Raw genomic sequence first — 16,990 nt, forward strand, 5'->3', positions numbered from 1 at the left:
CAAATAAATGAATGTAAATTAATTTGCTAAATTGTAGTTTACCAATAAGTGGGATTCAAATGGGGGCATTTTGGAGAAGGAAGCTCTACAGCCCAAATTATACCTAATTATGGCCAGGACCATTGCATTTGCAATATTATAAGGATGGAATGTTATTAATTTTTAAATATTCATTTTTGGGGAATGAACTGGGAGATTAATTCATTGAAATTGTAAAAATTGCAATAACTTGTTTCAGAAAGGAATGGTTATATTTACAGTGAACTTTAAACAAACATCGTGGTATTTATACTGATTTTTCATTTCTTGTTTAACCTGATTTTTTTGTTGTTGCCTTTCTAGTTTGTTGCCATTGTTCCTTTTTGGAAAACAATGTTCTATTGTTATGCGTTCCCTGATTTTTTTCAAGGAAGAAAGTCTATTATCAAAGCAATTATACTTAGCCCTTTGCAAAGCTGTCAGTGAGAGGAAACAAGCAGAATTGCTTTGGACAACATGGCTATTTCCACAAAAGAATACAAAGTATTATTTGGAATATAATTCAGGTAGCTTATTTCTAATTCCAGGATTTTTTTGGAAAATCCGATCCTTATTTGGAATTTCACAAGCAGATATCTGAAGGAAAATGGGTGATGGTCCATAGAACGGAAGTAAGTGTCCTTTTCTGGGTTGGTTTGGTTATTTAATATCACAGATTATTTCAGCATCTTTAACTCTGATTTCAGAAACTTTGCAACTAAATTCTGAATAGATAGTGCTTTTTAAAAAATCAGCTGTAAGTTTTAAGAAGGTTATTTTTTCATTAGATGTTTTTTTCTTAATAGAACAATGTCAGTATTGGAATAAAGGCCAACTCTCTTATATAGCAATACATTTAGTACATTATTGGATAAATTTGTGAAAGTTGTTGGAATAATTGAATAGCAGGTATTATCCAAAATGATTTATTCAGAAATCATGCTAATATATCTAAAATACATACTTTTATAGGTTGTTAAAAATAATTTGAATCCTGTCTGGAGGCCGTTCAAAATATCTCTCAACTCTTTGTGTTATGGTGACATGGACAAAGCAATCAAGGTAATATTGAAGGAAAGTAGAAATATAATTATAATTTGAAAGTATTTTGAACAAAGATGTTTTAATTTAGAACCTTAACATAAATTTCTGTTCTGTAGGTTTATGAGGTATGAATGAATTTGTACATTAAATAGGATTTGCTAATGCTATTCTGAAAATTAAAGAGATTCATAAGTATGGTAGCAAAATACATTGGTGAGTAGTGAATGATTTGATGTCAAAAAAAGCAAACATTCTAATCAATTACCAAAATATCATAGATAGACCTTAGTTGACACAGAAGCTGCCTATTCAAGAATTTCCTTAGTCTGGTGGCATCTATTGTATTAAACTATATTAGACTACAATTCCTACCAGCATCCACCAGCAGGCCTATTGGCCAGTCTTCAGCTGATGAAAAAGCAACATACAAGGTGGGGAAAGATAGTCTAGTTCAGGGGTGTCAAGCCTGATCGCATTGAGAGCTGTATCGTGACGTATTGGGATGTTTTTGCCTGTGCTGGAGTAGATGTGGCCTGTGCAGGCGACATCTGGCCCGTGGGCTGTGTGTTTGACATGCCTGGTATAGTTCTTTAGTGATACATCTGTATTAGAGTTTATGTAAGACCAGGTTCCTCACCCATTTGTTTTTCTAAAATGCGATAATCCAGTAGTAGCTGGCTGGGTTTTACAAACTGTCTTTAAAACTAGTCTTGCACATCTTACATCAAACCTGTTCTTGCTTTTATGCTTATAGGTCTGTTGTCTAATATCTTTAGGCCTTAGTTCTTTATTTAATGGGAGAATTAATTTAAATCTTTTTCCCCCTTTAATAATGTTTTGGAATTTAAACACTACCCTGATAGCCACAATCAAAGACACCTTGCATTCTCTAAAAGTGTTTGCAAGAATGTATTTCATGTGACTGTATCTCCAGGGCTGTTTAATCCGACATGCACATAGTTTGTTTCCCAGAAGTTTTTCTCCCTATCCTCCACAGCCTTATTTACACTACTAGCAGTATTGTAGTGCTTTCAATTTAAAAAGAAAAGAAAACAGAAAGGAAGTGAAGCATTCAATAGCAAATGCTGAATCACGCAGTAATCCTGGCAGCAAGTTCCACAACAGAAGAACACCATCTCATCTGTTCACTCACGTCTTTGTTTCCTTGAATTCAAGGAGGAGTTTTTCAGCTTATTAATTTGGTTTCATCTTGCCTTGTTAGCTTTAATACTTTTTTTGTTTATCCCTATCTTGATTTTCTGATCTCTCCCTATTTTGACTTAAGGATTTCCATAGGAAAGGAAAAATAATGAAAAAATAGTAAAGGTCATATTTTTGTAGTTTCGTTTCTCCTATCTGCCATGACTGCAACTGGTATTTTAACTTTTTAGGAAAGTTACTCTTTCCATTTTCATTCTTGTGTAATTAATATTCTTCAATAAGCCATTTAATGCAAGTCTTTTGATGGAGTAAAATCAACTATAGTGAATGTTTGATTTGATGTGTGATCAGGCTTGCAGTCTAAATTTCCTTATTAAGTACATCTTAATAATCTTAATTAAGTACATCTTACCAGGAGGTGAGGGAGGACCCCTTACAGGGACGGGCCGAGGAATTTAGTCATCATCTGACGGACAAAATCGCTCAGATCCGGGCCGGCTTAGACTCTGACTGGGCGGAATCTAACATGGAGGAATCGGACGGTCTTGAGCATGTTATCTGGACTGAGTTTGATCCTGTTTCCCCTGATGATGTGGACAGGATTATGGGGAAACTGAGCTCCACCACCTGTTTGTTGGACCTGTGCCCCTCCTAGCTGGTTTATGTGGCCCGGGAGGAGACACTAGGCTGGCGAAGGTTGTTGAGAGTGTGGTGGCGCACCAGCTTCCTCTGTTCCTGGAGGAAACTGATTATCTGGACCCATACCAATCGGGTTTCAGACCCAGGCACAGCACGGAGACGGCATTGGTCGCGCTGGTGAATGATCTCTGGCGGGCTTGGGACAGGGGTTGTTTCTCTGTCCTAGTCCTATTAGACCTCTCAGCGGCTTTTGATACCATCAACCATGGTATCCTACTGTGGCGTCTCAGGGGTTTGGGAATGGGAGGCACCATTTTACGGTGGTTCTCCTCCTATCTCCTGGGCTGCTCGCAGTTGGTGTTGACAGGAGGGCAAAGATCTGCCCCGAGGCCTCTCGTTTATGGAGTTCCTCAGGGGTCGGTTCTCTCTCCCCTCCTGTTCAACATCTATATGAAGCTGCTGGGTGGGACATTCGTGGTTTCGGGGTGGGGTATCATCAATATGCTGATGATACCCAACTTTTTTTCTCCACCCCAAACTAACCTAGTGATGCCCTCGCCGTGATGTCCTGTTGCCTGGAGGCGGTCCAGGTCTGGATGGGGAGAAACAAGCTTCGTCTCAATCCTGCCAAGACTGAGTGGCTATGCATACCGGCATCTCGGATTAACCAGACTATTCCATCTTTAACGATGGGGAGTGAGGTGTTACCCCCTGTTGATAGGGCTCGCAACTTGGGCGTCCTCCTGGATTCACGGCTCAATTTTGAAGATCACATAGGATCCGTGACCAGAGGGGCTTTTGCCCAGGTTCGCCTGGTGCGCCAGTTGCAACCCTATCTGGACCGAGATTCCCTACACACAGTCACCCATGCACTCGTGACCTCCCGGTTGGACTACTACAACGCTCTCTATATGGGGCTGCCCTCGAGGACCACTCGGAGGCTTCAGCTGGTGCAGAATGCTGCTGCGCGAGTTGTGATGGGGGTTTCCCGATACTCCCATGTATCACCTCTACTCCGCGAGCTACATTGGCTTCCGGTTGCCCTCTGGGTGAGATTCAAGGTGCTGGTGATGACCTATAAAGCCCTAAATGGCTTGGGTCCGGGATATTTGAAGGAACACCTACTGCCGGCATCAAGTTCCCTTCGTCCTGTGCGCTCCCACTTGGAGGGCCTTCTCAGGGTGCCACCTGTAAAAGACTGCCGGCGGATAACACCCAGGGGGAGGGCCTTCGCAGTGGGTGCGCCTGCCCTATGGAACCAGCTGCCCGTGGAGCTTAGGACTTCGTTCATTTCGCTGGGACCTGAAGACCTGGCTCTTTGAACTTTCCGGCCTAGGCTGAGAGGGTTTTTTTTTTTGTTTTTTTTCCCCCCCTCAGGGATCAAATTTAATTATTTTAACTGTTTTTAACTCTTGTATTGTATTGATGTTTTTAAATACTTTGTAAACCGCGCTGACTCCTACGGGAAAAGGGCGGTATATAAGTTCAATAAACTTAAACTTAAACTTAAACATCTGAGAAAATAGAAAGTCTTTGATAGTTTCAGGAATTAAAAATCTGTTCTAATGAACAAGACAGGGAAGTATGATTTTATAATAACTGAACAATGCTTTCATACTTTATGCACACAGTGTCTTATATAGCTGCCTATTTCATTGTAGTAAGTAAAATAACTTTTCTATTTCTTCCTGACAGTATTGTCATTTTATGTATTCAAATGGCTTGTTTCTATATTCAACCATAATGCACAAGCATCTCATTTGAATACCTCATTAGTTATCTCCAAAGTGTGTCTTTTTGTGTGTTGAAGCAGCAAGCATGAATTCTTTTTTTTTAATATGGGTGGGAAATGTAACTCTCAGTATATATTAAACATTAAATTAATTATTAAACATTACTTTGGGTGAATATCTCTTAATGATTTGCTATGTTATTACTATGTTAATCATTAAACTGAGGGATGACCATAAAATACATATTGAAACATGGGTATTTGTACTGTCTTCCACCCCTGACTTCAGCTTTATTCTATGTGCTTTCATTATATCAAAACTTGTTTCCACAAATCATCTTTGGTAATAGGAGTCTCTGCATGTTTGCATTAAATGAAATGTCCATGCATGTATCTTAAGAACATTAAAAATATATTTTTGGCTATGTGTTGGTTTGCAGTGTTGATATATTAGACTGGAGGGGACAGTGAACATCAAAAATGATAAATACAAGCAATTGAATTGCCTTAAAACTTAATTTTTAAAGCATGTAATGCCATATCAATTAATAGTGCATTACTACTACTGTTGCAGTCAGGCTTTGATGGACAGTATTTTTAAAAACAAAGTTGACACTATCATAGTTATTGAATTATAACTACGTCTGAGTAGCAATGTAGTTTGATACCCTTAAACTTTATCAGGATACTATCTATAATATTCTAGGCTAATGCTGCATGCTTCATTTTAGGTTGAGTGCTATGACTACGACAATGATGGATCACATGATCTCATAGGGACGTTTCAAGCTGCAATGTCTAAACTGAAGGAAGCCTCTCGACATTCACCGGTTAGTCCATTTATATGTCTTTAACATGTTAATTGAAATGAATGTGGAAGCAAACACTGGGTCCTTGAGGTTTTGCTAAAAGAAAGAGATGGACTCAAAAGGGGTGCCTATAAATGGAGTTAGCCAAAAACTGCCCCAGGGCTCTGTTCTGGGTCCAGTGCTCTTCATCAATGATTTGGATGAGGGGATAGATGGGGAACTCATTAAATTTGCAGATGACACCAAGTTGGCAGGAATAGCCAACACTCCAGAAGACAGGCTTAAGATACAGAAGGATCTTGACAGACTTGAAGATTGGGCGCTATCTAACAAAATGAAATTCAATGGCGAAAAATGTAAGGTTCTACATTTAGGCAAGAAAAACCAAATATATAGGTACAATTATAGGTGGTACCTTGCTCAATAGTAGTAAGTGTGAGAGGGATCTCAGAGTCATAGTGGACAATTACTTAAATATGCAGTGTGCTGCAGCTGCCAAAAAAGCCAACACAGTGCTAGGCTGCATTAACAAAGAGATAGAATCAAGATCAAGTAATACCACTTGGAATATTGCATCCAGTTTTGGTCGCCACAATGTAAAAAAGGATGTTGAGACTAGAAAGAGTACAGAGAAGAGCAACAAAGATGATTAGGGGACTGGAGACTAAAACATACAAGGAACGGTTGCTGGAATTGGGTATGTCTAGTTTAATGAAGAGAAGGGCAAGGGGTGACATGATAGCAGTGTTCCAATATCTCAGGGGCTGCCACAAAGAAGAGGGAGTCAAACTATTCTCCAAAGTACCTGAAGGCAGGACAAGAAGCAATGGATGGAAACTAATCAAAGAGAGAAGCAACCTAGAACTAAGGAGAAGTTTACTGACAGAAAATTAACCAGTGGAACAACCTGCCTCCAGAAGTTGTGAATGCTCCAACACTGGAAGTTTTTAAGAAGAGACTGCACAGCCATTTGTCTGAAATGGTATAGGGTTTCCTGCCTGAGCAGGGGGTTGGACTAGAAGATCTCCAAGGTCCCTTCCAACTATATTATTATTATTATTAAAGCTGCTGTGAAGCATGATAGTATCTGTTTGCTTTCTCTTCCTTTTTCTCATAGGTTTGTGAGTAATTACAGCATTTAGCCCTAGACTGCTGGTCCCAAAATGTTTATTATTACTTCTAAAAGTCTTGTGGTATGGGCAAGATGCTGAAATATTAATAGCAATAATATTTTAATAGCAGTCTAAAAATAAATAAATACAAAATGTTGCACAGATTTTCTTCTTTTCTTCCTCAAGTTCAAGCAGGCAGTGTTTGCATGCAATCTTCCATAAGCAATTGACAACTATGCTATCCATGACATATGATATAAAGTTCAGAAGTCTGAAGAGGACTTGAAGAAATGTTGCCAAAAGTCATATATATGTTTCTGCTTAAGCAGACTGTTTAGATCACAGTCTAAATATGTGCCATTTTTACTTTTGCTATTCTGTAGATTGAATTTGAATGCATCAATGAAAAAAAGAGGCAGAAAAAGAAAAGCTACAAAAACTCAGGGATTGTGAGCTTTAAACACTGTGAGGTCAGTGCTTTCAAAATACTGTGTTCATCTTTATGTGGACATATCTAGGTGTAATAAGGGAAATATAATAAAAGTATTTGATTTAATGGTTGTACTGGAAGAAAACATTTTTCTCTGCACTGTGACTAAATTCAACATTTTGATGCAGCTTCTGCAATTTTATGAGGTTAACAATTTGCAGTATTTTATTCACGTATCAGATTTTTATCCTACTTTTTTTTTAAAGATCTCAACGTGTTATTCCTCTTATTTTTTTTCCACACAACTACTCTGACATCAGTCAGGCTGAAAAAGCTGTTTCACTGGTGCAAAACGTAGCCTTTGGCACTAATCTGGTCCATTGAACTGACTCTTCCTTGTTTAGCAGAGAGGAAAGATTGCAAATACAGCATTGCTTCAGCCACTGCACAGCTTTCCTTTTTGGAAAAAGAAAAAGGGGTAGTTGAAGCTAGTGAAAGTTGTGCAATAACTGTAAAATGCTGTTCTGTTTCAAAGGGATAAAAGGTGTTCTGGAGCTCCTATCTGCAGCCCCCTAGATCAAATGTCTTTTTTTGAGGTATAGAGAATAGTTGTGCTATCCCAAATAAAAATATAGCTGTTTAAAACTGTTGCCAGCAGATGTTATGTTTGCATCCTCACATGCTCTGAAGCATCCTTTGGCCTTAGAAACTGTGACTCTGCAGTATCCTAGTAGCTTCTATTGCAACAGTACTGTACAGCATTGAGCATCAAATATCTTACTTGGATTTTGCATTTAGTCAATCCTTACATTTCTCCAACTAGGACACTGCTGTTCCCATCTTACAGTCCATCCCCATCCTCAATTTAGATGTCAAAAATCCTGCCTTTATCCTGTTGGGGTAGAACTAGGTTGTAAAAAAAATGGATGACTTGGTTTATGTATCACAATATAACTTTTCTATAGGTCATCACAGAGTGTACTTTCCTTGACTACATCATGGGGGGATGCCAGCTGAATTTTACTGTAAGTAAACTATAATTTCCTTGTCTTAAGTATTGACAATAAGCTCTATTCATTTGAGAAGGACTGGATACGTGCTTCCATGCCAGAACTGTTCCATTAGTACTAAAGTGCTGGCATTAAGGAAGAGGATACAGGAGACATGATGTTTTACTTTCCTGCTGAAGGACAAGAGGTTTGTGTTCAATGCTATTCATGCTTTTAAATATTGCTTTCATTAAGCATTGCAGCATTGCTTTGGGATTGAGTTTCTGTCACTTCCTAAGTCTATATATTTAACTTAGTTGCCTTTAAAGAAGCTCAAGGAAGTGCAGCCTCTTTTGAATTAACTTTGACTGGAAATTGTGTTCGCAAGGAAGCATTTTATTTTATTGGATTTTGGAATGTTTCCCTAATTGTTAATCTTCATATAGTTTGTGCAAACAAAATCCTGAAAAATCTGTTAATTCCGTGAGGGTGGGGAGGTGGGAAACCTTTCACATTTTCCCACACAAACTTAGCTTATCCTTTTGATTGGTATTACAACAGGTGATAAGGAACAAACTAATATTTGTACCTGATCGTAGTTGTTATTACTATTATTATTATTACAGGTTGGCATTGATTTTACTGGATCTAATGGAGATCCTCGTTCTTCAGACTCCTTACATTACATCAGCCCCAATGGAGTGAATGAATACTTGTCAGCCATTTGGTCTGTAGGAATGGTCATTCAGGATTATGATACGTATGTTTTTTTTTATTAAATTGTTCTTAAACTGTTGAACATGATGAGTATACGTGGATTCAAGTCAAAGCTTATTTTAAATATTTTAACTTATTTTTACATATTTTTAAAAATTCCCATCCTTGGTTATATCTATAAGAGTGGGTTTTCGATATACAATTTCATTAAATGATATGGCTAAGCTAAAACTAAACATTCTCACTGATATAGCTTAGTGAAAGAAAGTATAAAAGCGGGGGTGGATTTTCCAACAATTGCCGGGGTAATTGAACTCTTGCATTTTTAATGTCCCTTTTGTAAAAGTTCTGTAATTTGTTCCAGGATTTTATTGTCCAATCTTTAGCAGACTTCCCTCTAAAACTTTCATTGTTTCCTTCCTTGTATTCTTGCACCAATGTACTCCTCAAGCCATCTAGATATTATTGAATCATCTTTCTTCTGTGAAGTATTAGCCAGCTATCCCATCTTTCTGTCTTTCTACTTAGTTGGCTTTTCTAATTTTTTTCACCATCTTACGCATTTTTCCTGTGCTTCGTTGCACTTCTCTGCCAGATTCCTGTTGCAGAAATGCACTTCCTGTTCACTTGCAGAACCATATGTGCAACTCCATGCTGTATGCATGGTTCTTGGCCCTGATCAAACAAAAGGTTTTTTTTAAAAAAAAATATATCTCACAGTTTGGCTATTTGGAAATCAGAACCAGAACTCCAAAGCAACTTCCTCTTCTCCCAAAGAAATGAGAGATTTCAGATTTGCCTAATTGTATTTAACCTTTGAAAAGTTTGTATCTTCTATGCAATGTCACATTAGGGAGGCATGTTGGGGCAGGGATATTGAAGAAATAGCAATAACACTTAGATTTATATACTGCTTCATAGTGCTTTAGCACTCTAAGCAGTTTACAGAGTCAGCATATTGCTCTGAGCAATCTGGCTCCTCATTTTATCGACCTCGGAAGGATGGAAAGTTGAGCCAACCTTGAGCCAGTCAGAATTGAATTTCTGGCAGTGGACAGACAGCCTGCAATACTGCACTCTAACCACTGCATCACTTGGGAATAGTTAGAATAGTTTATCAGAGATCCTTCACCTGCAGATAAGTGATGGCATTAGGATTTCATAGATTTTTCATTTCTTTGTATAGAAATCATAGAATGGTTGTGAAATCTGAATGTTTTAGATCAGTGTTTCTCAACTTCAGCAACTTTAAAATGTCTGAACTCCAACTCCCAGAATTCCCCAGTCCATTGATCTTCAAGTTGCTGAAGTTGAGAAGCATTGCTTAGATGACTGACTTAGCAGTATTCAGTTCAACATGTACATGTTGGTCCCACTAAGTTATTTATTCTCCACCCTGTGCTGGAATTGATGCTGCAAGCAATATGCAATAACTCAGTGGTATGAGGAGATTATAATCCTAGCTTTGCCATCCATGCAGAATAATTTAGCAGATATTTGGGAGGAGATATGAGTCACAGATGCAAGCTTTCTGCCCTTCCAGAGTTGGGTAAACCACTTTGTTAGCATTGAGCAATTGGAGGAAACACTGGTAGGTGTTACTTTGAAGGTCATATTGGATCTTTTTGCTTTATTACAATAATGATCTAACTTCAGTTATTGGATGGATTAGAAGTACGATTAATTTTCAGTTCCACTTTGACTATACTCTTTTGGATAAATCGAATGGAGTGGCATTCAACTGAGAAAAACAATACACTTGGTTCCTAAGATAAGCTAACATAAAAGAGCAAATCAGAAAGGCTTTTCTCGTCCTACCATACTGGCTCTCCATTCACCTACACCTCCTGAAATCTTCGGTCTGGGGCAGTCCTGAACAATCTAGTTGGAGAACGGCTTGCAGAGTGGTGGAAGAGTTGAATTTCCATGGACTTCCTTTTCTGTGTCATTTTGCACATACCTACTTAGAACAAACACTCATCAATGCAATTAAACTTACTCTTAGATAATTTGGTAGTGGGTCCTAACTATGTACTGTATGGAAGTACAGCAGTCCTCAGTTTAAGACCACAATTAAGCCCAAAATTTCCATTGCTAAGCAAGGAAGTTGTTAAGTGAGCTTTGCCCTTTTTTAATGACCTTTTTGCAACAGTTGTTGAACCACAGTAATTGTGAATCACATGACCATTAAGCAAGTGTAGCTTTCCTCACTGACTTTGCTTGTCAGAAGCTGGCTGGGAAGGTCACAAATGATGATTGCAAGATCAACAATCATTAATACATGCCAGTTGCCAAGTGCCCCAATTTTGACCACAGAACCATGAGGATGCTGCAACAGTCATGTGAAAAATGGTCATAAGTCACCTTTTTCAGTGCCATTGTAATTTTGAACGGTAGCTAAATGAATGCTTGTAAGTCGAGAACTACCCGTACTGTTCATGAACATATATTCTAATGAGTGCAAAACTATGGATTTACTTATCATTGTTTCTCTAAATTGCTTACACAGAGATAAGATGTTTCCAGCTTTTGGGTTTGGCGCTCAGATCCCCCCTTCATGGCAGGTAAGCAGTGTGCTTTGGGAAGATAATTTACTCTATAAAATGTTGTTAAAGTTTATTGATTAAATTAAAACAATAGTGACATGATGTAGATTTAGAGCAATGTTTCTCAGCTTGACAACTTTAAGATAGGTGGACCTCAATTCCCAGAATTCTGCTGACTGGGAAATTCTGGGAGTTGACATCCACCAGTCTTAAAATTGCTAAAGTTGTGAAAGTTTGATTTAGAGGAAAGCTACCTGGTGAAAGATTATTGAACCCATGAAAAAATGGGTACCTTTATGTATTTTCAGGTGTCGCACGAATTCCCCTTGAACTTTAACCCATCGAACCCTTTCTGCAGTGGTAAGTTTTAATATACTACAAAAGTATGTCCTGACATTTCTAGGTGTGGTGAATGCAACAATAAAGCAAGACTTGGTTCAGTGATTGCACATTCTAAAATTAACACTGTTAATTTTGCATAATTGTTCAGAGACAGGTGTAAAAATAAAGATTTCTGATCAAAATTGCCTGCCTGCAGAAAGATTAGCAACAGCTCACACACTTATGAAAATATGGAAGGAATTATTTGTTTTTTTAAAAAAACCCTTCACAAATATAACATTAATGAAGTGCCACAAAGGGACTTCTAAAGTGTATGAGTTTATTATGATTTCTTTCCATAAAGGAGTTGCCATATGTGGATCTGTTAAAATTTTACTACGGGAATTCTCTTTGGAACAAGACCTATGTTGCTACAAGTATTTTAATGTTGGGTAGTGATGAAATTCTCTGCGTACCTCAGGACTTAACAATATGAAAAGAATCACCTTTGCAAGAAATACTGACAGCTCTTCTCCAAAATCATATGGCCTTCAACAATCCTTGGGATTTAAGTTTCATTCACTGTTTGACTAGCTAGTCTGCTTACTTTAAGGCTTGAGATAAGCAACTTTGTAGATCTTCTTCCTTAAATATAGACTGTTTACAATTGAAGTGCTTACTGAGGCTTCAGCATGTAGACCTCCATAAACTAGAGTGGAGGGTGGCTGTGATGGATAAATTTCCTTCATTATGCTTTTATTCCCTGCAGGTGTTCAGGGTATTGTGGATGCATATCGGGTCTGCCTTCCTCAAATAAAATTGTATGGGCCCACCAACTTCTCTCCAATTATCAATCATGTAGCTAGATTTGCTGCTGCAGCTTCACAGCAGAGAACAGCCTCAGTAAGTATCTTTTTGCTATGCTTAACTGTTGTGAAAAGATACTGGTAAGGTAAAAGAATGAGTTGTTGAAAGAGTTTCTGAATTATCTAAATTAATTGGTAATTTCGAAATATAAACAAACAGTTGAGGTGTAAGCAATTACACCTGGCAAGAAGACTGCACCTCTACCTTGTTAGAATCCTTTTAGTACTTTATAGTAAGAGTGAAATGTTTCAAAAAGCAAAAGGGAGATTATTTATGATGAGTCATGAAGAGTAGCATTAACTACTATTTGTGTAGAACATAAATATCTATACCTAGCAATTTCTTTCCCCTGAGATGCCCTTAAAGCACTTTGGTTTTCATAGAACAAATTTATATCTGTTACACGTTGGGGGTGAATGCTGTATCTGTTGATTTAAATAGTTATGCTATTTGGAAGTCATAATTGAGATATCAGCCTGATTCTAATTATCCAGGCATTTATGGCTTTCTACTAATAATTCTATCATTACTTATTTAGAAAGCAGTAATGTAAACTCAGTACATGAAACATGACTTTTTGTAAGATTTCTGAAGCAGGTAAGATTTTGTAAGATTTCTGAAGCAGCTTTACTAATAATTTATCGCAACAATGTATGACTGAAAAAAAAGTAGAAAGCTTATTACCATTTGTCCAGCTAAGAAACTATATATATAACCAGATTGCCTTTCCTTGTGGTAGAACATAGCAGTTGACTTCCTGCATGTTTTGAGAACCCTCTTCACCTCATATTTGCCATTTTTCTGTGTTGTGAGTTGGCCTTTGTGGATCCTATATTTTTCAGATGGGGTGATATCCTTAAAATACTCTAAACCAGAACATGGTATTTACAAGAAGCTCCTGTATCTGGAGTATTACATGAGAGGATGGATAGGAGGAAATGAATGTCTAAAGAAGCAAAATGGTTGTATATAAAAATATGTTTCTGGCAACTAAAATGAAATTAATTAAATAGAAGTGAGTATTGGTGTTTGTTGTAAGAAACATAAAAGTAAATTGAATACAGTTTAGTTGGGTAAAAAGATTGATTTAGGATTTGATGGAGAAAATTTAATGGGCTATTTCACTGTTAAAGTACAGGTAGTCCTCAACTTATGATCCAAAATTGAGTCCAAAATTTCTGTTGATAAGCAAGACATTGTTAAGTGAGTTTTGCCCCATTTTACGACCTTGCTTGTCACAGCTAAGTGAATCACTGAAGCTGTTCAGTTAGTAACATGGTTGTTAACTGAATCTGGCTTCCTCATTAATTTTGCTTGTCAGAAAGTTGCAAAAGGTGGTTACATGACCCTGGGATTGTGCAATCGTCATAAATATGAAGCAGTTGGTAAGCATCCGTGACCGTGGGAAATGCTGCAACAGTCATAAGTGTGAAAAATGGTTACAAATCAGTTTTTTCGCTGTTGTATCTCACTAAATAAACTGTTGTAAGTTGAGGATAACCTGTAACTTAACTATCATTGTTAAGTATAATGAGAGAGTAAATAATACTGTTCCCGTAACTTATCTGGAGATAATAGTGCCTTTCCATAAGGATTGTTCTCCGGATGAAGAGCTTAGACACACGTGAAATTGCATTAACCTTTTTTAGTGTGTTGTTTTGGAACTTTTCCTTTCTGCCATTCTTATACAGTAAATTGGTATCCCAGTCTATTATCTTTGGGAATATATTTTCCTTGTTAATTTTAACAAAGTGCTTTTGTTCAACAGCAATATTTTATACTTCTGATAATCACGGATGGGGTGATAACAGACCTTGATGAAACCAGATCTGCTATTGTCAATGCCTCTAAGCTTCCAATGTCCATCATTATTGTTGGTGTTGGAGGTGCTGATTTCAGCGCCATGGAATTTCTGGACAGTGACAGTGGAGCTTTGAGGTCACGTTCAGGAGAAGCTGCTATTCGAGACATTGTCCAATTTGTGCCATTTAGACAGTTCCACAATGTAAGTATTGTTTCTTAAACATGTGCGTTGCTTCAGGTTCATTCCTAGAAAGGTGTGTTTAGAACATGCTATAAGATGAATGTAATAGGAGCTTTCCATAGCTCCTTTTAAAGCAATTGCATCTTTTCCCATCTAGGAAAATTATGGCTGTTTAAAAGTTGTAGATTGGTGCTCTGTTGGCTCTCTTATACACTCCAAGCATTCCTAAGACGTTTGAGAGGTTCCCTTCGTAGATACATTAAATTTTGGTTAGGATATAGTAAACATACAGAAATTTCTTATTGAATTCTACTTGAAACATACAGCCAATTCTGAATGAAATCTATGACTCTTTATTACAATTTTCATCCCAAATGGAAACTTTTAGTAGTAGGTTTATGTGAGCATCCTGTTAAAGGAATATCCCTGTGGGGGAGACAAAAGTAAGTACCTGTCTAAAATATCTATAGATATTATATGTCATCTCTGACCTATATCACTTCATTGAAGTAAACCTGTTTTGTTGCATAGATCTATTAGAGACAGTGCTATATTACTAAAACATTTATTGCACTAGTTTGTTCTATTATTTGTAATGCAGTGAATATAGTTATTATTGCAACAAATCTCTCTCCCTTAGAAAAAGAACCAGTTAGTCCTTACTTTCCATTGTTTCTAAAGGCTAAATACTACAATGGAAAGTATTTGTTTTATATTCTAAAACTTTACCACTGTGGGTTATGCTTTAGTTTGCTACTTAATAGGTACTTGTATATTTCAAATTGAAATGATTACTTTGGTAATTACATATTAATTTAATGACCATATCAAATAAAATAAGATAAAATCCATGTAGCAAATATTCCATAAAATCAAATAAGATCATCCTCTTGGTAGTTGACTCCAATGTGATCTAGGTAAACTGTGGTTTTTCTTTCATGTGTTTGTACCTTGGAGGAAGTAAGATAGTTTATTGATGGGATAAGGCTGTCAAGTATAAAGTTGGCAGTCAAAGATGGATGCCCTCCATTTGCAGCTACAGGAAAAGTTTGGCTTTATAAATCTTTCAGAAATTCCACTAATTAAACAACTTACATTGCTCAATATTTGGTTATGACTTGCAACAATGCACGGTGGTAATTTTTATAGATGTTACATAATGTTTTCATTTAATTTTCATATCCAAAGTGATCTGCTACTAGCTATTTTTGGCTTTATGAAGCCAGTATAAAAGAAAGAACTCCACTAAAGACAATCTTAATGGACAAATCACTTTGTGATAGCTATCTTTCCTTTGAAAAAGCGCTCGGCATTGAATAAATTGGTTTTACTTCTGTCTCTGTCCTTTGAATTAGGCTCCCAAGGAAGCTCTTGCTCAAAGTGTCCTGGCAGAGGTGCCACAGCAAGTTGTGAGCTATTTCAGCATGTGCAAGTTGCAACCACCAAACAAGCCTACAGCCAAGCAAGAACAGCAGAAGCAAGCATAAATCACTCTGTGGGAAGTTTCTGTGCTGCCTGTCTGTGGTGTCTCTTGATTGTGATGCACAATAAAAGCCTTTTCATACATTTTACACAAAAGGTGCCATGCTAGGATAGCCTTTCCCTTTCTTGTTGTAAGTTGCCAAAGATGCTCTATCTTTAACCCCATTGCAAGTGAGATTGGAAAAGTATATATATATATATATATATATATATATATATATATATATATATATATACACACACACACACACACACACACACATTTGCAATTTGATGAAACAGCAAACATTTGAACATTAGTATTATCTGGAGACTGCAACGGAATTATATTACAATTTACAGCTTACATTGTACTATTAAATCAAGGTGGCATCTGACTGTGATTCACAGTTGCCAACAGTTTGTGTCTTTCTGTTCCACATAAAGGATATAATTAGGATTAGGATTGCTTTTGTTGCTTATTTCATCACAAACCAATTTGACTTTTGAGAAATATAATCGTGTAAAATAAGAACATGGACATAGGAGCTATATATGTGAGTGTGCCTAGGGAAGCTTACCTGTTTTATAGCTGTATATTTAGAGATCTATATGTGCTGGAGAATCTGTGTTATTTTAATATTTCATAAATGTTTTCCCTATGGCTAGAGCTAGTTCCAGGATACCTTATCACTTTCATTCAGTAGTATAAACTGTAGTTCTCCCCACAGCTGACTTAGAGAAGCTAGAGAGTGTAAATTTTCGTTTCAGCACAATGCCCATGGATTATCTTGCTCTGTAGGTTTTTTCAGGTCCTCTGCTCTTTGGGGGATTTTTGCATTTATTTAGTGACAGCTAGTGAGTTTGTGATTGTGTTTCATCTGCTTCCAGCATTTTTTTCTTCATCCCAACTACATGCTGATCAGTAATCCAAAAGTTTTTGACATATTTTCTTGCTGTTTGTTCAGTTAGAACAGACATGTCAAACACAAGGCCCGGGGGCCGGATCCGGCCCGCGAAGTGGTTTCATGTGGCCCACGAAGCCATCCTGGAAACAGTGAGGGAACGGCCCCCACTGCCTTGGCCCTGGCCCAGAGACCCTCCTTCTGCCAGAGACCCTCAGATCTGTCCCACTCCTGCCCAGGCCCCCATAGGCACCC

At 37.5% G+C, this 16,990-nt stretch overlaps 1 protein-coding gene across 2 annotated transcripts in view; it reads left to right on the forward strand.

Moving 5' to 3' along the window:
- CPNE3 (copine 3) overlaps nucleotides 1-16,051 on the forward strand; it is a 36,498-nt gene extending 20,447 nt beyond the window's left edge. For both annotated transcript variants that reach the window (XM_081325295.1, XM_081325296.1), the window contains exons 6-16: nucleotides 567-650; nucleotides 991-1,080; nucleotides 5,326-5,424; nucleotides 6,899-6,985; nucleotides 7,911-7,970; nucleotides 8,561-8,694; nucleotides 11,161-11,215; nucleotides 11,506-11,557; nucleotides 12,288-12,421; nucleotides 14,154-14,390; nucleotides 15,725-16,051. In XM_081325295.1, the coding sequence (XP_081181421.1) occupies nucleotides 567-650; nucleotides 991-1,080; nucleotides 5,326-5,424; nucleotides 6,899-6,985; nucleotides 7,911-7,970; nucleotides 8,561-8,694; nucleotides 11,161-11,215; nucleotides 11,506-11,557; nucleotides 12,288-12,421; nucleotides 14,154-14,390; nucleotides 15,725-15,856 (1,164 nt within the window). In that variant the 3' untranslated portion in view covers nucleotides 15,857-16,051. The remainder of the gene's footprint in view (nucleotides 1-566; nucleotides 651-990; nucleotides 1,081-5,325; nucleotides 5,425-6,898; nucleotides 6,986-7,910; nucleotides 7,971-8,560; nucleotides 8,695-11,160; nucleotides 11,216-11,505; nucleotides 11,558-12,287; nucleotides 12,422-14,153; nucleotides 14,391-15,724) is intronic.
- Nucleotides 16,052-16,990: the final 939 nt, after the last annotated feature.

Source organism: Vipera berus (genome assembly GCF_964194415.1).
Source record: "Vipera berus genome assembly, chromosome: 3".
Classification (NCBI taxonomy): Eukaryota; Metazoa; Chordata; class Lepidosauria; order Squamata; family Viperidae; genus Vipera; species Vipera berus.